Genomic DNA, 19768 nt, shown 5'->3' on the forward strand with positions numbered 1-19768 from the left:
TCTTAATGATGAATTCTAGAAAAATTCGAGTGAAAGCAACAGTTTTACACTAAATGATGGCATATAACAAATCTAGGCTATTGCTGGGAGAAAGGGGTAGTCACAGTTCTGAAGTGAGTTTTGCAATTAGATTCTTATGAGTCAGTGGTAGTAAACAAGTTCGAGGAATATTTCAAATAATTATTCAATAAGAGATACATTTTGTCTTATATTTCTTTTTTTCCCTTTTTAAAAAAAGTGTATTTAGGTAATCTGTACACCCAATGTGGGCTTGAATTTATGACCCTGAGATCAAATAGTATATTCCTCCAACTGAGCTGGCCAGGTGCTCCTGTTTTATATTTCTATTTATCTTAAGAAATATACGTGTGTGAGAATACATATACATATATGTAATATATGAACCTATATATATTTATGTATGTATGTTAGATGGACATAACTTTCTCATACAGAGCTAGAATTAAGTAATAAGATCCTTGTTCTTTATAATTTGAATTAGCATAATTCTGTGGGTAAGAGATGGGCTTAGAAAGGTGTGTCTGGGCAGCTCTTACTGCCATAGGTCCTGACCCTGTGCTTTTATAAAACCACCAAAAAAAAAAAAAAAAGAAAAGAAAGGTGTGTTTGCTCCCCCCCCTTTTTTTTTATTAATCCATGAGAGACACACAGAGAAAGGCAGAGACATGGGCAGAGGGAGAAGCAGGCTCCCTACGGGGAGCCTGATGCAGGACTCGATCCCAGGACCCTGGGATCACAACCTGAGCTGAAGGCAGATGCTCAACCACTGAGCCACCGAGGTGCTCGTGTTTGCTCCTTCTATACCTAGCTCTCACCAATATGTTAGATTTAGGGCAAATTATCCTTCTATGCCTTAGTTTGATTGCTACAAAGTGAACAAAGTAGGGTTTGCCTCTGACCTTTTGGAGAGAATGAAAATAAGGGCAAAGTGCAAAGTTATATGAGAAAATAGTCCTTATGTAAAATCAAGGTATGACTAATGGTAAATTTTTTTTAAGTAATCTCTACACCCAAAGCGGGGCTTGAACTCATGGCCTCAAGATCAAGAGTTGTATACGCTACCTACTGAGCCAGCCCCATAGTGGTAAAATTTTTATAGGTCCTATAGGTGGCTTTAAAAAGCCTACTTTTGCTAGGATGCCTGGCTGGCTCAGTCAGTGGAATGTGTGACTCTTGATCCCGGGTTGTGAGTTCAAGCTTCATGTTTAAAAAATCTTTAAAAAAATAAAATAATAAAATTAAAAGACCACTTTCCCTAATTATATCTAAATGTTGCTAGATAATTTCTTTGTGACAAGCAACTGAAGAGACCCCAAAATCTAGAAGGATAAAGTGTTTGGCAGTCTGTAATGAGTAAGGTCTTGCTTATATCTGCCTTAAGATCATGTTGTCTTAAGAGACAGAAACACACATGTAATGATTATGCTTTCTAAACATTTAATTGGAAAGAATTACCAAATATGTGTGGGTTTTAGTCTCACTTCCATAAAAATTATAAAAGAAAATACAATTTTACAAATGGTCTTAAATAATAGGAAAATATAATGCCTAGCAAAACAAAAAGAACAGAATTTTCTCTTATTTCTCAGGCATATGTTATTTCTTGAGTTCCTGCAAAGAGAAAACAAATCCACATCTACATCCACACCCATTCACATAAATGTGTGCAAACATACTCACTTCAGAGGTTTATAGCTTATATTCTATTACATTGTTAAGGAAGACTGGTCATATGTACAATTAGAAGAAGAGACAAAGTATAAGTTAAAATTATTACTTATGGTGTTTTGTGTCCAGATGCTAACAGGTACAAGGGGTTGCTGATAACTTTAGTTAGTATTATTTTAATAGCAGAAAAGTAAACTAATTTTTTCTAGGTTCTTGAACTATTATTTATAAACATCAACAGAGTTTCAAGATAAAGAATTACATGTAGTTATATATAGATAATTTAGCAATGAAAAGGATGTGTCTACTCATCAGTAGCATGGGCAACTTTATCAAGTTCTAGTCACTCCTAGATTTGAAGACTATGTATTTGATAGTATAACAACCCTTGCAAATCCTTGCCATTGCAACTCTGTACCTTCTGAAGACCTAACTCTGCATCAAGTGATTTTTAAAAATTACTTACTCCACTCCATAACAAAACATGAGTGATAGAAATTGTTAACAACTAAAACCTACAAAACGTGGTGAATGCTATGCAATAATTTAAAATGTAAAACCAAGTGATTATATTAAGGCCACCAGTTTATATTGAAATGTCCTATTTTGTGAAGTATTTCCAACCAAAAAGAAATAAAGAGTGGGTCCACTATCCTGACTTTGGATAATCTGATGATCAGAAATTCTTTTTTTATATCCAACACGAGAAATCTGCAACCTTTATTTGTACAAAAGATAGTGCACCAGTTCTATCTACGGCATCTGTAACACAGATTTTCTGCACCATTAAAATAAACAAAAAAGTGCTCTCTTCTTTACTGCAAGGGTAAAGTTTCTTATCAAGCTGATAATGATCAAGTTCAGGTCCAAGATACCAACAGAACTGCTGTGGTGTTTATTCTTTCTTCACTCCTTGCAGTTTGTCATTAAGGGCTGAAATGACATGTCTCTGTGGTTCATGGATAAATGAACCATTCAAATAACATGAATCTCCCATACCACCATGGCAGGCCTAGTGAGATGGGAGTGACATAGACTTTTTAAACACCCTAAACTCTTTTGCTGGCCCAGGGTATGGTGGTGGCGGGGAAACATTGTGTTTTCTGGTGAGTGCCATTGCCTGTTCATAGGAAGGTAATCCCGTGTCCTCCACTGAAAGTGGTGATGGATTCAAGGCAGCCTCCTCAGGTCTTCTGAAAATGATGGAGGGAGTGTGCCTTCTTACATAGGTAGCTGAAGAACTAAATGGAGACACAGCATTTAGGTCTAGAAAGGCAGCATTTTAAGGCTAAAATGGCAATATTAAAAAAAAAACCCAGCTGACTTTTGATAAAAGTTGAACCCAGTTTATTAATATAACAACATTTTTATTTTACCCATAGACTCTGAAAAAGTCTTAGTATGGTGGAAAGGTCAAGAGCTTGGGGGTCAGACATGGATATGAAACTGGATCTTCTTGTTCCATAGCTGTGTGGCCAAAGGCAAGTTATTTGTTTCCTTTACAGTAAAATGACGTCAATAATAGCTACCTCAAAAGAGTTGTTTTGTGTGTAGCAGAAAGATTTTGTATGTCAAGTACCTAAGCAGTGTCTGGAACACTATGACAAATACTCAGAACATGCTAATTCCCTTTTTCTCCCACTTCTGAATGAGAACTTTCTCAAAATATGGTGTGAAACCAAATCCTTTCTTGTCAAAAGGTAGCGTTACTCCAAGCCAAGGAGACTGATGTCACAGAGATAATCACGAAGCTGTAGGCTTCAGCTCAGGTCATGATATTGAGGTGTGTCTCTCATCTCTGTTTCCCCTGCAGTCCTGCTGCCTGGGCCTTCTCTTCTAAATAGCACCTCTATCATGTCCCTCGTCTCTGCAAAAGTCTAACCTGCAGCCTACTTTCCACTAAGTCAACTCCCATATCTCCTTTTAAAAGCCTCCCTTATTCTGGCCTCTCCTTATTTTTCACAGCTCTCTGGTCTTGCAAGGTAGCCTCCCTACACTTCTCTATATGTGCAAGGAATTCTGTGTCCTGCCTCTGTGCTTTCACTGCTGTTGTTTGCTTTCTCAGATTATTGGCTTTTCCCCACTCCATTGACCTAAGGCCAATAATTAAAAAAATATATGGCCTAGTTCAAGTTCCACCATTTTCACAAAACTCTGTCAGCTATATTAGCCAATGAAAATTGAAATGCAACATTGGGTCTGGTGTTTTGAGCCTGTGTTTTCCCTTCTCATTATTGAATTATGAATTATAATTTAAACATTAGTAAATTGATCTGTTTGGACTCTAAAGTTGGCTGTCTATGAAGCACTTATGCATAAGTTAAGCTCCTAGAACTATGGCTAATAAGGTAATTAAAATTCATAAGTAATCTCCAACTTCTCGTCAATATTTACAATATTCTTCCCGACAAGAGACAGGCAGACTCAAAATACTGTAAACTTTTCCAAACTAAGGCAGTCACTTTGCACCTTAGTACACCTTTTCCTTGGAGGCAATCATGAGATATGAAACTGGAGGAAAGGAAAGAGGATGACTGCAGAGAGAAGTGAAGATCTGTGTAAATCTAGGAACTGGACAGTCAGCCCTTCAATAGCTGAGGGGTGATGGAGAGCATCCATCACAAGTTTACTTAGAGGACTCAACACAATTCCTCCTCTGTCAGAAATCTGGAGTGGGTTTCTGGTAGGCTAATCACTTGCCACGTTCATTAGTTTATGATGAAAAGTTCTGTTTGTTTGTTTATAGAGAACAGGAGAGACAGATGTTTTATTTGAACAAATAAACTTTTCCGTGTTGACTTCCAAATTTCAGATCAGAAACAATATTATAATTGCATTAAAGTTATTAAATAATCTACATGGTGATTTCTTACATACATCTTAAATGATTGATATCAGAAAGTAGGCACCAAAAACAACTCAAATAAACTAACATCATACTATGCCTATTTTCTTCCATAAAATATAGGAACCAAGAAATGAAAAGATCTTGTTTCCCATTTCTTGGCTTGTTTTGACAGAGGAATGAGACAGAAAATGATCTTATTTTTTACTCTTTTCTTTCTCAAATATTTCCTCACCCTTCCCCCATTTTCAGACGTGCAAAATGTAGAAAGCGGACAAATAACTCTGCTAGAAGAATTTCTTGGGATAATAGATGAAAAGTACTCTAGTATTTGTTTAAAAGTTAATCCCAAAATAAGAGAATGTCTTATAAACCTAGTGTTCAATGTTCTCTAAAATCAAAGAATGTCTTATAAACCTAGTGTTCAACGTTCTCTAAAATCAAAGGGTTGCTCTGAGGATCAAAGTTAGATGATGGATGTAAAAATGATCTGTGATCTGTACAGTATTATACTGTACTGACATTAAGTAAGTATCACTAATCTTGCTTTTAAAATAAGAGATATTCATGGATGCCTGGGTGGCTCAGGAGGTTAAGCAGCCCACTGTAGGCTTCAGCTCAGGTCATGATATTGAGGTTGTGAGATCAACCCCACAGGTAGGCTCTGCACTCAGCCTGGAGTCTGCTTAGGATTCTCTCTCTCCCTCTCCTTCTACCCCTCCCCCTGCTCTCTTCTCTCTCCAAAATAAATAAATAAAATCTTAGAATAAAATAAGAGAAATCCAGAGTTTTAAAATTTTACAGTAACATACACAGAAAATATATGTAATAAAACTATTTTGCTCCCTGTACCTTTGAATTCTGCTTCTAACCTTTAGCAGGAAAGAAGCTAGAAGTTTTCAGACAAAAAAGGCCTAAGGTAAGGAGATGTAGTGGTGCAGAAAAGTAGAAAAATGCAGAAAAATGAAGAGAAGAGAGAAGAAAATACCATGCAGGAGGACACTGAATAATGGCTGTGGTATCACAGACCTTGAGCACAATTATTATTTATTTATTTATTTATTAAATATATATATTTAAGATTTTATTGATTTATTAATGAGAGACACACAGAGAGAGGCAGAGACACAGGCAGAGGGAGAAGCAGGCTCCCTGCAGGGAGCCTGATGCAGGACTCGATCCTAGGACCCCAGGATCATGACCTGAGCCAAAGGCAGATGCTCAACCACTGAGCCAACCAGGTGTCACTTGAGTACAATTCTTAAACATGAGAGTATACATGAACTTTTTTGGGAAGACATTATAAATGGGGAGGAAAAGAAAGATAAAAGGCAAGAAGAGTCTCCAAAGACAAATTTTGCCTAGATTTTCATTAGTCTGGGAGTTTCCAGGACTTCTTTCCCTACTTGTAGAGAAAGCCACACTGAATAAAATTTTAGTCAAAAGTCCTAGAAAAAAAAGTCCTAGAAAAATAGAAAGACCTTGCTCATTTCCTATCTGTTCAATAAGGGAAGTTGTTTTTATTTTTTATTTTTTTCAATAAGGGAAGTTAATAAAAGTGTCTCAGCTTAAAAGATGGTGGCTTATGAAAAATTAAGCAAGTTCTTCCTTACTTTCTCTCATTTCTCAGATTTTTCTTTTAAAAAGACTTTATTTATTTATTCGTGATAGACACAGAGAGAGAGAGAGGGGCAGAGATAGAAGCAGGCTCCATACAGGGAGCCCGATGTGGGACTCGATCCGGGGACTCCAGGATCATGCCTGGACCGAAGGCAGGCGCCAAACTGCTGAGCCACCCAGGGATCCCCATCATTTCTCAGATTTTTGCAGGATTTACAGAGGTCTCTGACAAACTCCTTTGTCTATGCCCACAGGTCATGTTAATGCCTCAGGAAGCTGTTCAGGAATTCTAGGTTGGGTATAGAATTACAATTTATGTTGCCCCTGTCCTCTGCCCTCTTTCTGGCATGTCTTCTTTCTGCACCTTGCTGTGGGTACCCTTTAATACTCTGTCCTTTTCCATCTGTCCTTACATCACCCTCAGAGAACTTGCCTACTCTCATGGCTTCATGGTACCCATGGATTTAGTTTTATCCTCCAATAGATGAATCCTAATTCCACATCTGTTGCCCTAAACTCTCAACTTACAATAAAGAAAAATTCTGTAGTGGTAAAATACATATAACATAAAATTTGCCATTTTAACTATTTTTAAGTATATGACTCAGTGGTATTAATTCTATTCACAATGTTGTGCAATCATCACCACTATTTCCATAATCCTTTTGTCACTTGGTCACCATCATGAGCTTTTCTCATGATTGATTTGAAAGTGTGAATAGAGATATGTAAGCATCAATTTCGAATACTGTTTAGCACCTGGCACTTTTTTTGAATAAGGTTACTTTTACACTTACTCATCTGCACTTACTGAGAAGATAATAGAGATAATAGAGAATAACTTTTTGTTTTAATGAGGATGTTGAGGTTCTATTGTCCAAATAATATGGCTTTTATGAATCTTAATCAAGCTTTATTAATGTGCTATTATCTTTAAGTGGCAACCATTTTTATTTCATTCATTTTATTTAATTTAAAGTACCAATAAAAATGGTTGAATTTATTTCATTTTTTTAAAACTGTCTTTTTTTAAGATTTTATTTATTTATTCATTCATTCATGAAAGACACAGAGAGAGAGAGAGAGGCAGAAAAATGAAGAGAAGAGAGAAGAAAATACCATGCAGGAGGACACTGAATAATGGCTGTGCTATCACAGACCTTGAACACAATTATTATTTATTTATTTATTTATTTATTAAATATATATTTAAGATTTTATTGATTTATTAATGAGAGACACACAGAGAGAGGCAGAGACACAGGCAGAGGGAGAAGCAGGCCCCGTGCCTGAAGCCCGATGTGGGACTTGATCCCAGGACTCCAGGATCATGCCCTGGGCCAAAGGCAGGTGCTAAACCACTGAGCCACCCAGGGATCCCAAAATAGTTGAATTTAAAAGCCAGTTACATTGTTTCTATTTGGGTAGCTACATGGCTGGATCTGCTAAGACTGTGACTCAGAGTAAATGATGGGACTTTCTGCCTCTGGAAACAAAGTAGGGACACTGGCATCTACTCTCTGCTTAGAAAGGAGTATTAAAAAAATCAAGCTGACGCTTGTGAATCCTCTTGTATTCTTTTGAAGGATTTTAGGAATTGCATCATTTTGTTGTTTATGTGTTAAATCGGGCAATCAAACAACTGTCACAGACCAGCAGAGCCTGGAGAGACAATGACAACTAAATGCCATGTGGTATCTTAAGTGGGTCCTGGAGCAGAAGAAAGACACGAATGGCAAAATTGGTGAAATCTTAATGGTTTAGTTAATAGTAACGTACCAAAAAAAAAAAAAAAGTAACGTGCCAGTGTTAGTTGGTTTGTTTTACGAATGTACTATGATATATGAGATATTAACAAGGAGAGAAAAATGGGTGAAGGATGGGAACTCTCTATGTGATCTTTGTACCTTCCTGTATATCCAAAATTATTTCAAAATAAAATATTTATTTTTAAAAATAGGCAGTCATTTTTATCCATTTAAATATAACAATATAGAATGTACAATAGTAAAATAAATATTTTTACTTGGTACTTACCTGGGATATTGTTGCCTGTTACACTTGGTGATACAAAGATAGTAACCAAGTAATCCAAAAATAACCAAAAATACTCCGGCAGCAATTAATCCAGTCAGAAGGCCCATGACATCAATTTTCTCTCTGTTGGCATCTTCAGAGAAATCAACAAAATAACGTAACTATATCAACTGAAAAGCACTGCCTATGATTTAAATAGATTTATTTATTTAAAGATTTTATTTATTTTATTTGAGAGAGAAGGAATACAGGAACTGGGAGAGGCACAGAGGGAGAAGGAGACTCCCCACTGGGCAGGAACCTGACGTGGGGATTGATCCCAGGATCCCAGGATCATGACCTGAGCCAAAGGCAGACGCTCAACTAACTGAGCCACCTCGATGCCTCTGATTTCAATAAATTTAACACTTGATCTAAGCATACTATTAAAAATATAATAATATTGATTTTTAAAAATATATTTATTTATTTTATTATTTTTTTTCTTTATTTATTTATGATAGTCACAGAGAGAGAGAGAGAGAGAGAGAGAGGCAGAGACACAGGCAGAGGGAGAAGCAGGCTCCATGCACCGGGAGCCCGATGTGGGATTCAATCCCGGGTCTCCAGGATCACGCCCTGGGCCAAAGGCAGGCACCAAACCACTGCGCTACCCAGGGATCCCTATTTATTTATTTTTTGATAGACATAGAGAGAGAGAGAGAGAGAGAGAGAGAGAGAGAGAGAGAGACAGGAGGAGGGAGAAGCAGGCTCCATGCCAGGAGCCCAACGTGGGACTCGATCCTGGGACTCCAGGATCGCACCCCCGGCCAAAGGCAGGCGCCAAACCGTGAGCCACCCAGGGATCCCCTAATATTGATTTCTTTACAAAGTCTTTCTGCTAGCAGCCAAAATTTGTAAATAACACTTTCTAAAAGCTCTGGTTATGGTTTTATTTACTCTAAATAGGTCATATTAAATGGATAGCATTCAAGACTAAACATATTCTGGGGTCCTGGTTGGCTTAGTCAGAAAGGCACACAATTCTGACCTCAGGATCATGAGTTTGAGCCCCATGTTGGGTGTAGAGATACTAAAAAAAAAAAAAAAAGACTATACATATTCTTTGTTCAACTAGGCACATTTGGTATTAAACACACAGATAAACATACTAAGCAACACTAGCATAGCAAGGTGATAAAGTCTCCTCTAGCTGGGGCTGTATCTGAGGGGAATGAAGGAAGAGCTGGCAAAAAAGATCTGACTGAAAAAGCAGCTAGAGATGATAATACAGATAATATAAAGGTTCTGCCCTCTATAGAACGTATCTAATTCTAACACTCTTCATTTACTTAGTAGCAGAAGTATTCCATTTACTGGTAATGGTAAAAAAAAAATTAAAATACCTTACTACTTGGAACCAAAGGAGTCCTACTTTTATTCTGTGCAAGTCTTGACTTAGCTGAGTTGTTTAAAACACCTTTAAGCCTATTATCTCATTTCCCTAGTATCTCACCAAACTTGATTTTCAGTGTATAAAGATGAATGTGGCTTCCTCTGTCTTAGATAGCCCAGTGTATAATTGAGAAATCATCCCTGGATTTACAAGGCATGTATGTTGAGCAATAGCCAAACTCAAATAATAAAACTAAAATGTATTATAATAGAGAGAGAGGGCAGGAAAAACATTCAATTTCATCAATTCTTGCCTTACCTGATTTTGTGGTTGGTCCTTTGATGGAATATTTCTGCCAGAATGCCATCTAAGAGAAAGGTACATTTTTCAAGTTTATTTCATTGTTTTGAAAGATTTTATTTATTTATCCATGAGAGACAAAGAGGCAGAGACACAGGTAGAGGGAGAAGCAGGCTCCCTGTGGGGAGCCCAATGCGGGACTTGATCCCAGGACTCTGGGATCACTTCCTGAGCCAAAGGCAGATGTTCAACCATTGAGCCACCCAGGCATCCCTATTTCACTGTTTTATCATCATTTGATCCCAATGACCCGGACTGGGATGGTAAATTCTTGGCATGTGCCACAGGTAGTATACTAGTTTATTCAAGCTGGAGGACTTGACTCACTCTAATTAAAGCATTACCACCCATCACTGTTTCTCAGGAACTGGTCAGGGGATTATTGCCAGCTCCAGCTCTCTGCTACTGTACGCTGCCATTCTCTTCACCTGCTCAGGGTATCTGCTCAGGTATCAGACGAGACTCTTGCATTAGAGAGTCAGTGACAGCACCAAAGGTGCGGAAGCAGTAGACCCATTACCAAGTTTGAAAAGGAGCCTGAATTTTTCTACGCAAAGTGTACCCTCGGTTTGCTAGAAGATTTTATTGAAAGGGATTGATCTGGGGAAAAGACATCCCTAAGACTCTTCAAGTTCAGTGTTACTTGAGAGAATGAAGCAGATGGGAAGGAACTACAATACAATTATATAAAGGGTTTGCAAAAAACAGGATAAGATTTCAACAGGCACAACTACAAATCTAGACTTTGTTTTCCTTCTCTAGCCAATGTGACAGCTGTCAGCAGGGAATGAGAGGCTGGGCACAATTTGGGGAGAAAAAAAACTAAGCCCATTAATACCTGCACTTGAAGGATACCTAGAGTTCCCTGTTCTTATTGATCAAAGAGTAAAGTGGAACACCTAAGAAAGAGAAAAAAGGAGCTCTGCTAATTTAGTTTACAAAAGTAAAGAAGTTGGGTCACTTAACATTCTCTAAGAATATGCTAGACTATAATAGGAACTGTGCTGTTCGTTTGTTTTGTACTGTCTCAAGATTGGTAGACAGGATTTAATTACATTTCAAAGGAGAACTTCTAAAAGTTTCTCCCTGCAATTACACAGATATATCAAACAATAAACTCCTGGATGCAGAGACTAGATATTTTGTATCTTCAGTCTCTGGCAGAGCACTTGGCACATAGTAGATTGAGAATAAATACAGTAGTCAGAAAAGATAAAGTCACTGGTAGGAAAAATTGCACTGAGTCTAGAATGATTGAAGCTTGACTCGAGGACTAACTCAAATAATATCGTAAAATTTAATTCGCTCTAGTACTTGATTGTTCTTAAATACAATTAACATCACACACACAAAATCACAACACAGTCGATAATCTGCTAACTACTCTTAGTCCATTTAATTAAGTATAAAGCCAAGTATAAATAGGTTAATAAGCATTTTAAGGAAGTAGAAAGGGATAACAGGTATAAAATCTCGATTTTATTTAAAGCATAAAATCTCTGATGACTGAAAGTGCCATTTTCTTAAGTATGATTTCATAAATTTCCAGCCAATTGACATTGTCAACCAAATTACCGTTTTATCTTCATCCACAAAAATCTCTCTGGCTTCTTCATAATTGCAAAGTTCTTCTTCGCACTCTCTTTCTAGGTCACCGGGCGTGAAGAGCTCCAAATCAAATCTATTATATAGCAGGTGTCTATGTATGAAAAGGTTTGCTTCTTCTTTTGCTGTGAAGACTAATAAAGAAACAGGTTTCAAAGGCTGATAAAATAGAGAACACTTCTGTTTTAATTATGGAAAAAGTGAATGTAAAATTGATGTAAAATTATACCAAAATTTTTTGTATGCTTTTAAATTCTTTTTAAAAATATTTTATTTATTTGAGAGAGAGAGAAACAGCACAAGCAGAGGGAGGGGCAGAGGGAGAAGCTGACTCCTTGCTGAGCAGGGAGCCAGGACCCTGACTGAGATCAGGACCTGAGCCGAAGGCAGCTGCTTAACTGACTGAGCCACCCAGGTGCCCTTGTATGATTTTAAATTCTGATGATAAGAAATGTCATCGGTAAAAAAAAAAAAAAGAAAAGAAATGTCATCAGTAAAAGCAATGTCTGCTAAATATGAAATACAAATATTAGCATAAGTCCATAAAATACTTGTCCTGGTTATGTCCAAAATTATTAGCATAAATGAAAATTATTTAAATATCACTTTTCCCTAGACTCTTCTACTTCAAAGCGTTGGCTCTTGGGGCACCTGGGTGGCTCAGTCAGTTAAGTGTCTGCCTTTGGCTCAGGTCATGAGCCTGGGGTCCTGGGATCAAGCCCTATACTGGGCTCCCTGCTCAGCAGGTAGTCTGCTTCTCCCTCTGGCGCTCCTCATGCTCTGCTCTTTCTCTCCCTCAAATGAAAAAAGAAAATCTAAAAAATAATAATAATAAAGGGTTGGCTCTCTATTATCTTGACTGAGAAAAATCAGTCTGGTGTAATGGACAGATTATTGTACTAAGAGAAGACAGAGATCCTTGGTTGTGATTTGACTTAGCTCTCAGTTGTTCATCTGTGATAAATCACTAACATTTCTGTGTTGCCATTTCCTCATTTGTAAAATTAGAAAATAAACAATTACTAAGATCTCCTTATGTTTTAAAATTGTTAATTAATACATTTATGTTAAAAATTTTAGAGCAAGTTTATCCTAAAAATTTCTAAAATTTTAAACTTCTAAGTTTGCAAAATTATAAGGTAATTATAAGGTTAATTAAGAGACATTCAGCCCCTCCTAAAGAAATAACTTTCCTTCTCTACTCAACCCCTGCATAGGTGTCTACAATGCTTTATAAGACACCCTCTACCTTTTCCAGGAACGTAAATGGTAAGCACGATAGAGTTACACACAGGTTAACACAAAACCAAAATATCCCACCATGGCAGTATTTTCAAAACCCACAAACTTTAAACTCATTCGAGTTGCACACAAAGAATGCTTAAGAAATCTTGTTCCAGGTCACATTACCGAGACTGGAATTCAGAAGCTCTCTGAAAACTACAACAAATGCTTAAAAGAATTTGGTATGTCACACTGCTAACCTGTACTATAAAGGAAGAATATGGGATCCCTGGGTGGCGCAGCGGTTTGGCGCCTGCCTTTAGCCCAGGGCGCGATCCTGGAGACCCGGGATTGAATCCCACGTCGGGCTCCCGGTGCATGGAGCCTGCTTCTCCCTCTGCCTGTGTCTCTGCCTCTCTCTCTCTCTCTGTGTGTGACTATCATAAATAAATAAAAGTTAAAAAAATAAAAAATAAAGGAAGAATATACTAAAGTAGGTAACTGAAAGACAGCTCAGGACTGATGAGAGAGCATGGCCTGGAAGATTAATTCTGATTTGGGAATGACCTTAGCTTGGCCATTTATACTTAGCCCCTTGAGAACAGTCACATCTTGTCCAAGATATTTTTTTCCACTAGTCAATCACCTTTCCAAACAGGTCTGAATCTCATAGAGCTGTTTTGTTCAAAACAGTAGCCACTAGGCTCATATGGCTATTGAGCACTTGAACTATGGCTAGTTTGAATTGAGATGTGCTATAAATGTAAAATATACACTGATTTGAAAGACTTAATAAAAAGATTATCTCAATGTATTGCTTATATTTGGAAATGATATTTTGGATATAATGGGTTAGATTAAATATGGTTATTAATATTAAATATTAAATAGTATATATATAATTTTACCAATTCTTTTTACCTTTTTAAAAGAATTATTTTGAGAGAGAGAGAGAGAGCACAGGGAGTAGGACAGAGAGAGAGGGAGAGATAGTCTCAAGCAGACTCTATGCTGAGGGTGAGCCAGATGTGGGCCTTGATGCCATGATCCTGAAATCAAGACCTGAGCTGAAACCAAGAGTCAGATGCTCAACGAACTGCACCACCCAAGTGCCCCTCTTTTTACTTTTTTAATGTGGCTGTTGGAAATTTTAAAACTATTTATGAGGTTTACATTATATTTCTATCAGCCTCCACTATCCCAGCATATACATTTCTATGTTATAAATAACATATATGAGCTATTTGAATCAAGGGAGAAGCTAGAATGTGATCCCTGGTGATAGCTGTTTTAAGAACAGTGCAATGAACCAGTGTGATAAAATCTTTCTATTCTTTCTTCTCCCTTGTCATGTAGATTTTATGCTACCACCAAATGGAGACAAAATGAAAAAATTCCCAAGTCACCATTATCATTAGGATTCACATAATGGCCCTCTAAGGGGTCACCTTGCTCCCCTATACTCTGTTCTTAACACGGTATTCTAGCTACACTGGCTTCCAACGCACCTGGTTCTCTCCCGGCTTTGTATTTGCCATTTCCCCTGAATAGAACTTTCTTCTTTCAGTTTGCTTTTTCACCTTCTTTAGTTCTTTTGTTCAACGTTACCTTAAAACCTCATCCCCCCAGCCCCGACCCACCTCTGGCACTCCCTGTCCCCTACTATACTTGGTTTTTCTCCATCACACTTGCCACCATCTGGTGTTCCACCCATGTTACCACTTGTCACCACTCTGTTCCCCTTACTGGAAGAAAAAGTTCCATTAAAGACGGCATGTGGTGCCTGACACATACGAGGTGCTCAAAAAACTATTTACTGAATGAATGAATGAACTCAACTTTTCTACATTGGGAAGAAACTCTTGGACCTAAATTCTACTGGTTAGAGCAATTCATAGGTAGAGTCTGGTATTAGTTTGTTGTAGGTTTACTTTTATTTGTTTTTAGATTATTTATTTATTCATGAGAGACACACACAGAGAGAGAGGCAGAGACACAGGCAGAGGGAGAGGCAGGCTCCCTGATGCGGGACTTGATCCCAGGACCCCGGGATCACGACCTAATCCAAAAGCAGATGCTTAACTACTGAGCCACCCAGGCGCCCTGTTGTAGGTTTTCTTTTTTTCTTAGTTATTTATTTATGAGAGAGAGAGAGAGAGAGAGAGGCAGAGACACAATACAGGAAGAGGAAGAAGCAGGCTCCATGCCAGGAGCCAGACATGGGACTCAATCCTGGAGTCCCAGGATCGTGCCCCAGGCCAAAGGCAGTCGCTAAACTGCTGAGCCAGCCAGGGATCCCTTGTTGTAGGTTTAAAATACTAAACTAGTGCTGAAGTAACTCATGGCCTGCCTCACTTAGCTATACTTACTATGTGAAATCTAATTTCAGAATGGAGAATTAGAAATCTGCTTCTGTTTTGCTATGTCTCCATCACGCAAGATCTTTACATTTTATCGGCTAAGAAAGCAGTGCCAAATTTCTCATTGTTGGTCTTCCCTTCAAATAGGTTATTTGAGTTATAAAAATACTCTGTCCAATAGAACTACTTTCAACTTTCAACTACTCTCAAAGAGAGAATCATCATCATTTTTACTGTTCCTGAAATAATTATGCCAGTAAAAGTCTTCACTCCTGAATTAAATGTGCCCTCCAGGGGCTGCTGTTTGCCACTTGCCTGACTGTGAAGGTTCTGATTCAGTCAGTGGTTGACGTTAGACCTTCAGTGCTTTGTTAAACTTTTGCCTGTCTCCCTTTTGATCTTAGATTATCTCTTTATTTCTGTACTGTCCTTTGCTCCTGGGATCCTAAGTAATTTGTTTGTTATCCAAAGAGGCAAACCTCCTTGTCCTGGAGCATCCTGAACTTCTCCCCTGGCCACTGCTGGAGGATGCACTGTTCTTAGTACTTTAGCATTTGCCTCAGGTTCTCCTCCCATTTCTATTTCTCCCATTTTAGGCCATCCTAAGAGGCTGTACATTTCACTATTTCAAACCCACCAACCCAGATATTCCATTCTCTTCATTTTTCCTGACCCTCCATGTTTCTTTTTTTTTTTTTAAGGTTTTATTTATTTATTCATGATGGACACACAGAGAGGCAGAGACATAGGCAGAGGGAGAAGCAGGCTCCCTGTGGGGAGCCTGATGCAGGACTGGATCCCAGGACCCCAGAATCATGACCTGAGCCAAAGGCAGACCACGGAGCCACCCAGATGGACCTCCACATTTTCTAAATAAATTCCTTTTGAGTCACTTGAACTCTACCCTTGAGGTTTATCAGAATTTAGTTGAAGGTCCCTTATTTTCCTAGTTACTTTTCTTATCTCCACTTATTATGGGCTTCTGTGCCATACAACTCTTTGGAAATAGAGTTACTGCTACTCTGTTCTTGAGCTCTCTACTTCTACCTCCGTCCCAGAGCTTACGGAAATTAATTCTTTACACTTCACCCCTTCATCAGATGAAGAGGTCCTCCAGGGCAGGGATTACAGTCTTTCATTGTTATACCTCCAGTATTTAGATTAGGGCCTTGCACATAGTATGTATTAATAAAATGATTACAAACCGAACAAATCAGCTTTTAAAATATATAGGATTCCTCATTTACATTTCCCATAGATATTTCCAGCCTTCTGCACTCAAGTATGATCCCTGAATTCCTTCCATAGCTTGTGAGGTCCTTGAGAATCTCTTTTATGGCGCACCTGGGTGGCTCAGTCAGCTGTGTTTGCCTTAGCTCAGGTCATGATCTTGGGGCCTTGGATCCAGCCCCACATTGGATTCCCTGCTCAGCAAGGAGTCTGCTTCTCCCTCTTTCTCTCTCAAATAAATAAATAAATAAATAAATAAACTATTTAAAAAAGAGAGAGAGAGAAAGAATGCCTTTTCTGTCTACATTATGTGAACGAATACACTCACCAGCATTCTGGGGATCAGCATCTGGTCCCACTGAGTATGGACCTTCAATCTTATATATAAGTGGACTTACACGTGTGATGTAATTTGGGAGGTCACCAGAAGGATCTCCTTCTTTTTTTTTTTTTTTTTAAAGATTTTATTGATTTATTCATGAGAGACACAGAGACAGAGGCAGAGACAGAAGCAGGCTCCCCATGGGGAGCCCCATGTGGGACTCAATCCCAGGACCCGGGGATCACGACCCAAACCAAAGGCAGATGCTCAACCATTGAACCACCCAGGTGCCCCAAAGGATCTCCTTCTAAAATCTCTCCCTATTCTCATTAGCTAGCTTATCCAACTGCCTAGAATTCTGCTATCACGGTTTGATTCCTTTGGTTCAGATACCTATTCCTTTGGGTTAAGATCTCTGTTTTAAAACACACATATGCACACCCTCCTGTAAGGTTTAATACACCAAGCTGTATTAATCATTAATAAGTTGTCCAGGAGTATTAGTGTAACAGATCTTTCCCAGGTGAGAATGAGCTGAGAGTAGATCTGATAAAAAGGATTAAGAGACAGGAATGTGTGGGGATAGAGAAGCACAATGACTAGGCAAGGAGAGGGATGCTGAAGCCAAAGCCAATTTTTTTTTCTTTTCTGGTTCTATTTTCTGGGTTAGACTTTTTTTTTTAGGTTAGACTTTTTTTTTAAGGTAGGCAGGAACCAGTCTGTTTATGACTTGGAACCCACAAAGTATGAAATTCTAGGTTAGGAAGCCCCAAACCTAATCTTCCATAACCATCTGACTTTATCCAAATAACCAGAAAATTCGTTGTCCAAAAGGACCTCGGGGATCAATCTACTCCCCACCCCCATCATTTCTATAGGGGAAGAAATTCAAGCAGAAAGGGGTTAAGTAACTTAACGGGGGGGGGGGGTGTCTCCTAGCAAGTCCAGACTGGATCCTGGAACTCCCCGTCCATCTTTCCAGGAAAAACAAGTAATTATGATCATTATCATTCCCACACAGCCTCATCCAGAAAAACGGCACTCACTGATTTTCAGAAGTTGAAATGGGTTTTCCATTCAGTGAACCACAAACCAGGTCTTAAAATACATGCTCATCAAAAGTAACTCACAGCAATAGATTTGTATAAATTGTACCTAACATAACCACAGCATTGCCAAATAGACCACAAATTCAACTAAAGGGTATCTCAAGGCTTCTGCGATGGATGGGGGGCGTGCGATTGCAGAGCCTACACTTTCCGGTTGGACTTCTGCCGCAGGTGGCTCAGGTTTCCAGGTTGGGGCGGGGGGGGGGGGGGGAGCCCGGGAACCCGAGCCGGGTGTGCTCACCTTCTTCTCCCGCATGCCTGGACTCCTTGGGACTTCTTGTGCAATGAGGAAACGCAAAGCTGGCTGGGGGCAGTTGGCTGAGCAGAACCAGCAGGGTAAACATAGTCTGGTAACTGTCAAACCACCTAAAACAAAACAAAATAGCAACAAAAAAAAAGGTCAAGAAAGCCCCTGGCTCAGCGCTCTGAGTTCCGGAGCGGCCTGAGTCACCGACCTGCCTGCTGCGCCCCAAACAACCGCCCGCCTGCGCCCCGGCTCGCGGGTTTCGGTCGCCCGGCCCGGCCCGGAGAGCCCGGGAGCGCCGGGGCACGAGAGCCGCGCCCCGGGCCCCGCCGCCGGCCGAGCGGGCACCTGCGGGCACCTGCGGGCACCTGCGGGCGGCCCCCTCCGCCCTCCCATCCGGCGGGGCCGGGGCAGACGCCCTCCCCCTCCCCAGGAACCCGCCCCACCGGCCGCGGGCCCCGCACCTGCGGCTCCGGGCGCCTATGCTGCAGCAGCTCCCGGCCGCAGCCCCGGCGTTGGCTGTCCCTGCGGCCGCCGGGCCCCCCGAGTCGCGGCGACGGTCCCGGGAGCTGCTGGGGAAGCGCCCGGGGTCCGCGGACGGGCGCCTGGGCCCCCCGAGGGCGCGCGCGGAAGATGCAGCCCGGGTCCCGCAGGCCCCGCCGAGCACCTGGGCGCGCTCCTCCCCCGGGGCCCGGCCTACCTGCGGCGCGCGGCGGGCGGCGGGCGGCGGGCGGCGGGCGGCAGGTGCTTCCCGCGCCCCGGCCTCGGGCGGGTCCCGCCGCCAGTTCTGGCCCCGCCTCGGCGCGGGAGGCAGGGTTTGGACTCTCTCCTCCCCGCGTGGCTGGAGAGTTGGGGCTGGGGGGTATTTTCAGGGGTCAGGGCGAGGAGGAGGCCCCCGGCGCACCCCGCGGGCTTTTCGCTCTGGGTTTCACTGGGCTCAGGGGTTACCTAAGAGGTTACCTTAGGTCAGGCGGTTCTCAAAGGGCGGTTTGGGGATGTGGACGGGACAGTCATCCGAGAACACACACGCTTCGTGAGTCCTAAGAAATGGGAGGTGACTTTAGAATCAATCGATTCCATTTGGTTCCCAAACTGTGACCCGCCAGGTCTTGGGATGTCTCCAAGGTCCTCTGAAGGGGTCTCCTAGGTCAAAACTATTTCCAGTGGGGTAATAAGTCATGATTTGCCTTTTTTTTTTTTTCGCTTTCATCGTCTCATGACTGTACAGTGGAAATTTCCAGGCCCATTTGACGTGAATGATGTCATCACTCTGCTAGTAGAACCGGCATTCTTGTGTTTTCTAGTATGCTCTATGGTAGCGGGCTTAAATAGCACTATGTGCATTTTAAGAAATATTTTATTTATTCATGAGAGAGAGAGAGAGAGGCAGAGACACAGGCAGAGGGAGAAGCAGGCTCCATGCAGGAGCCTGAGGTGGGACTCGATCCCAGGTCTCCAGGAACAGGCTCTGGGCTGAAGGCAGCGCTAAACCTCTAAGCCATCTGGGCTGCCCTCACTATGTACATTTTTATAGAGATTAATAAAATTTATATGTTCTCAGAACTTTTGTAATTAGCTGCCTTTGATCATTCCTGCCAGAATAACCATGACCTTATTATTTTCAAATAATTATCTTGAAATCTTGAACTTTGAGTTTATGTGGACACGGAACAAAAAAGTACACTTTATTGACTTGATTGGAGATTATATTTTGAAACCAGTTTTAATATGTAATATGATAAATACCA

General features: G+C 40.4%; 1 protein-coding gene across 2 annotated transcripts; it reads right to left on the reverse strand.

Moving 5' to 3' along the window:
• Positions 1 to 1441: 1441 nt before the first annotated feature.
• PRRG4 (proline rich and Gla domain 4) lies at positions 1442 to 18821 on the reverse strand. 2 transcript variants are annotated; one of them, XM_041773527.1, is made up of 6 exons: positions 18721 to 18821; positions 18018 to 18142; positions 11502 to 11665; positions 9885 to 9933; positions 8192 to 8324; positions 1442 to 2930 (listed from the first exon to the last, which is right to left on the reverse strand). In XM_041773527.1, the coding sequence occupies exons 2-6, from the start codon at positions 18118 to 18120 to the stop codon at positions 2702 to 2704; spliced, it is 678 nt and encodes a 225-aa protein (XP_041629461.1). In that variant the 5' UTR covers positions 18121 to 18142; positions 18721 to 18821; the 3' UTR covers positions 1442 to 2701. The 2 variants fall into 2 exon arrangements, with proteins under 2 accessions (XP_041629461.1, XP_041629460.1); XM_041773526.1 differs by lacking the exon at positions 18721 to 18821 and adding an exon at positions 18485 to 18700.
• Positions 18822 to 19768: the final 947 nt, after the last annotated feature.

This window comes from Vulpes lagopus, chromosome 11, assembly GCF_018345385.1.
Source record: "Vulpes lagopus strain Blue_001 chromosome 11, ASM1834538v1, whole genome shotgun sequence".
NCBI classification, from domain to species: Eukaryota; Metazoa; Chordata; class Mammalia; order Carnivora; family Canidae; genus Vulpes; species Vulpes lagopus.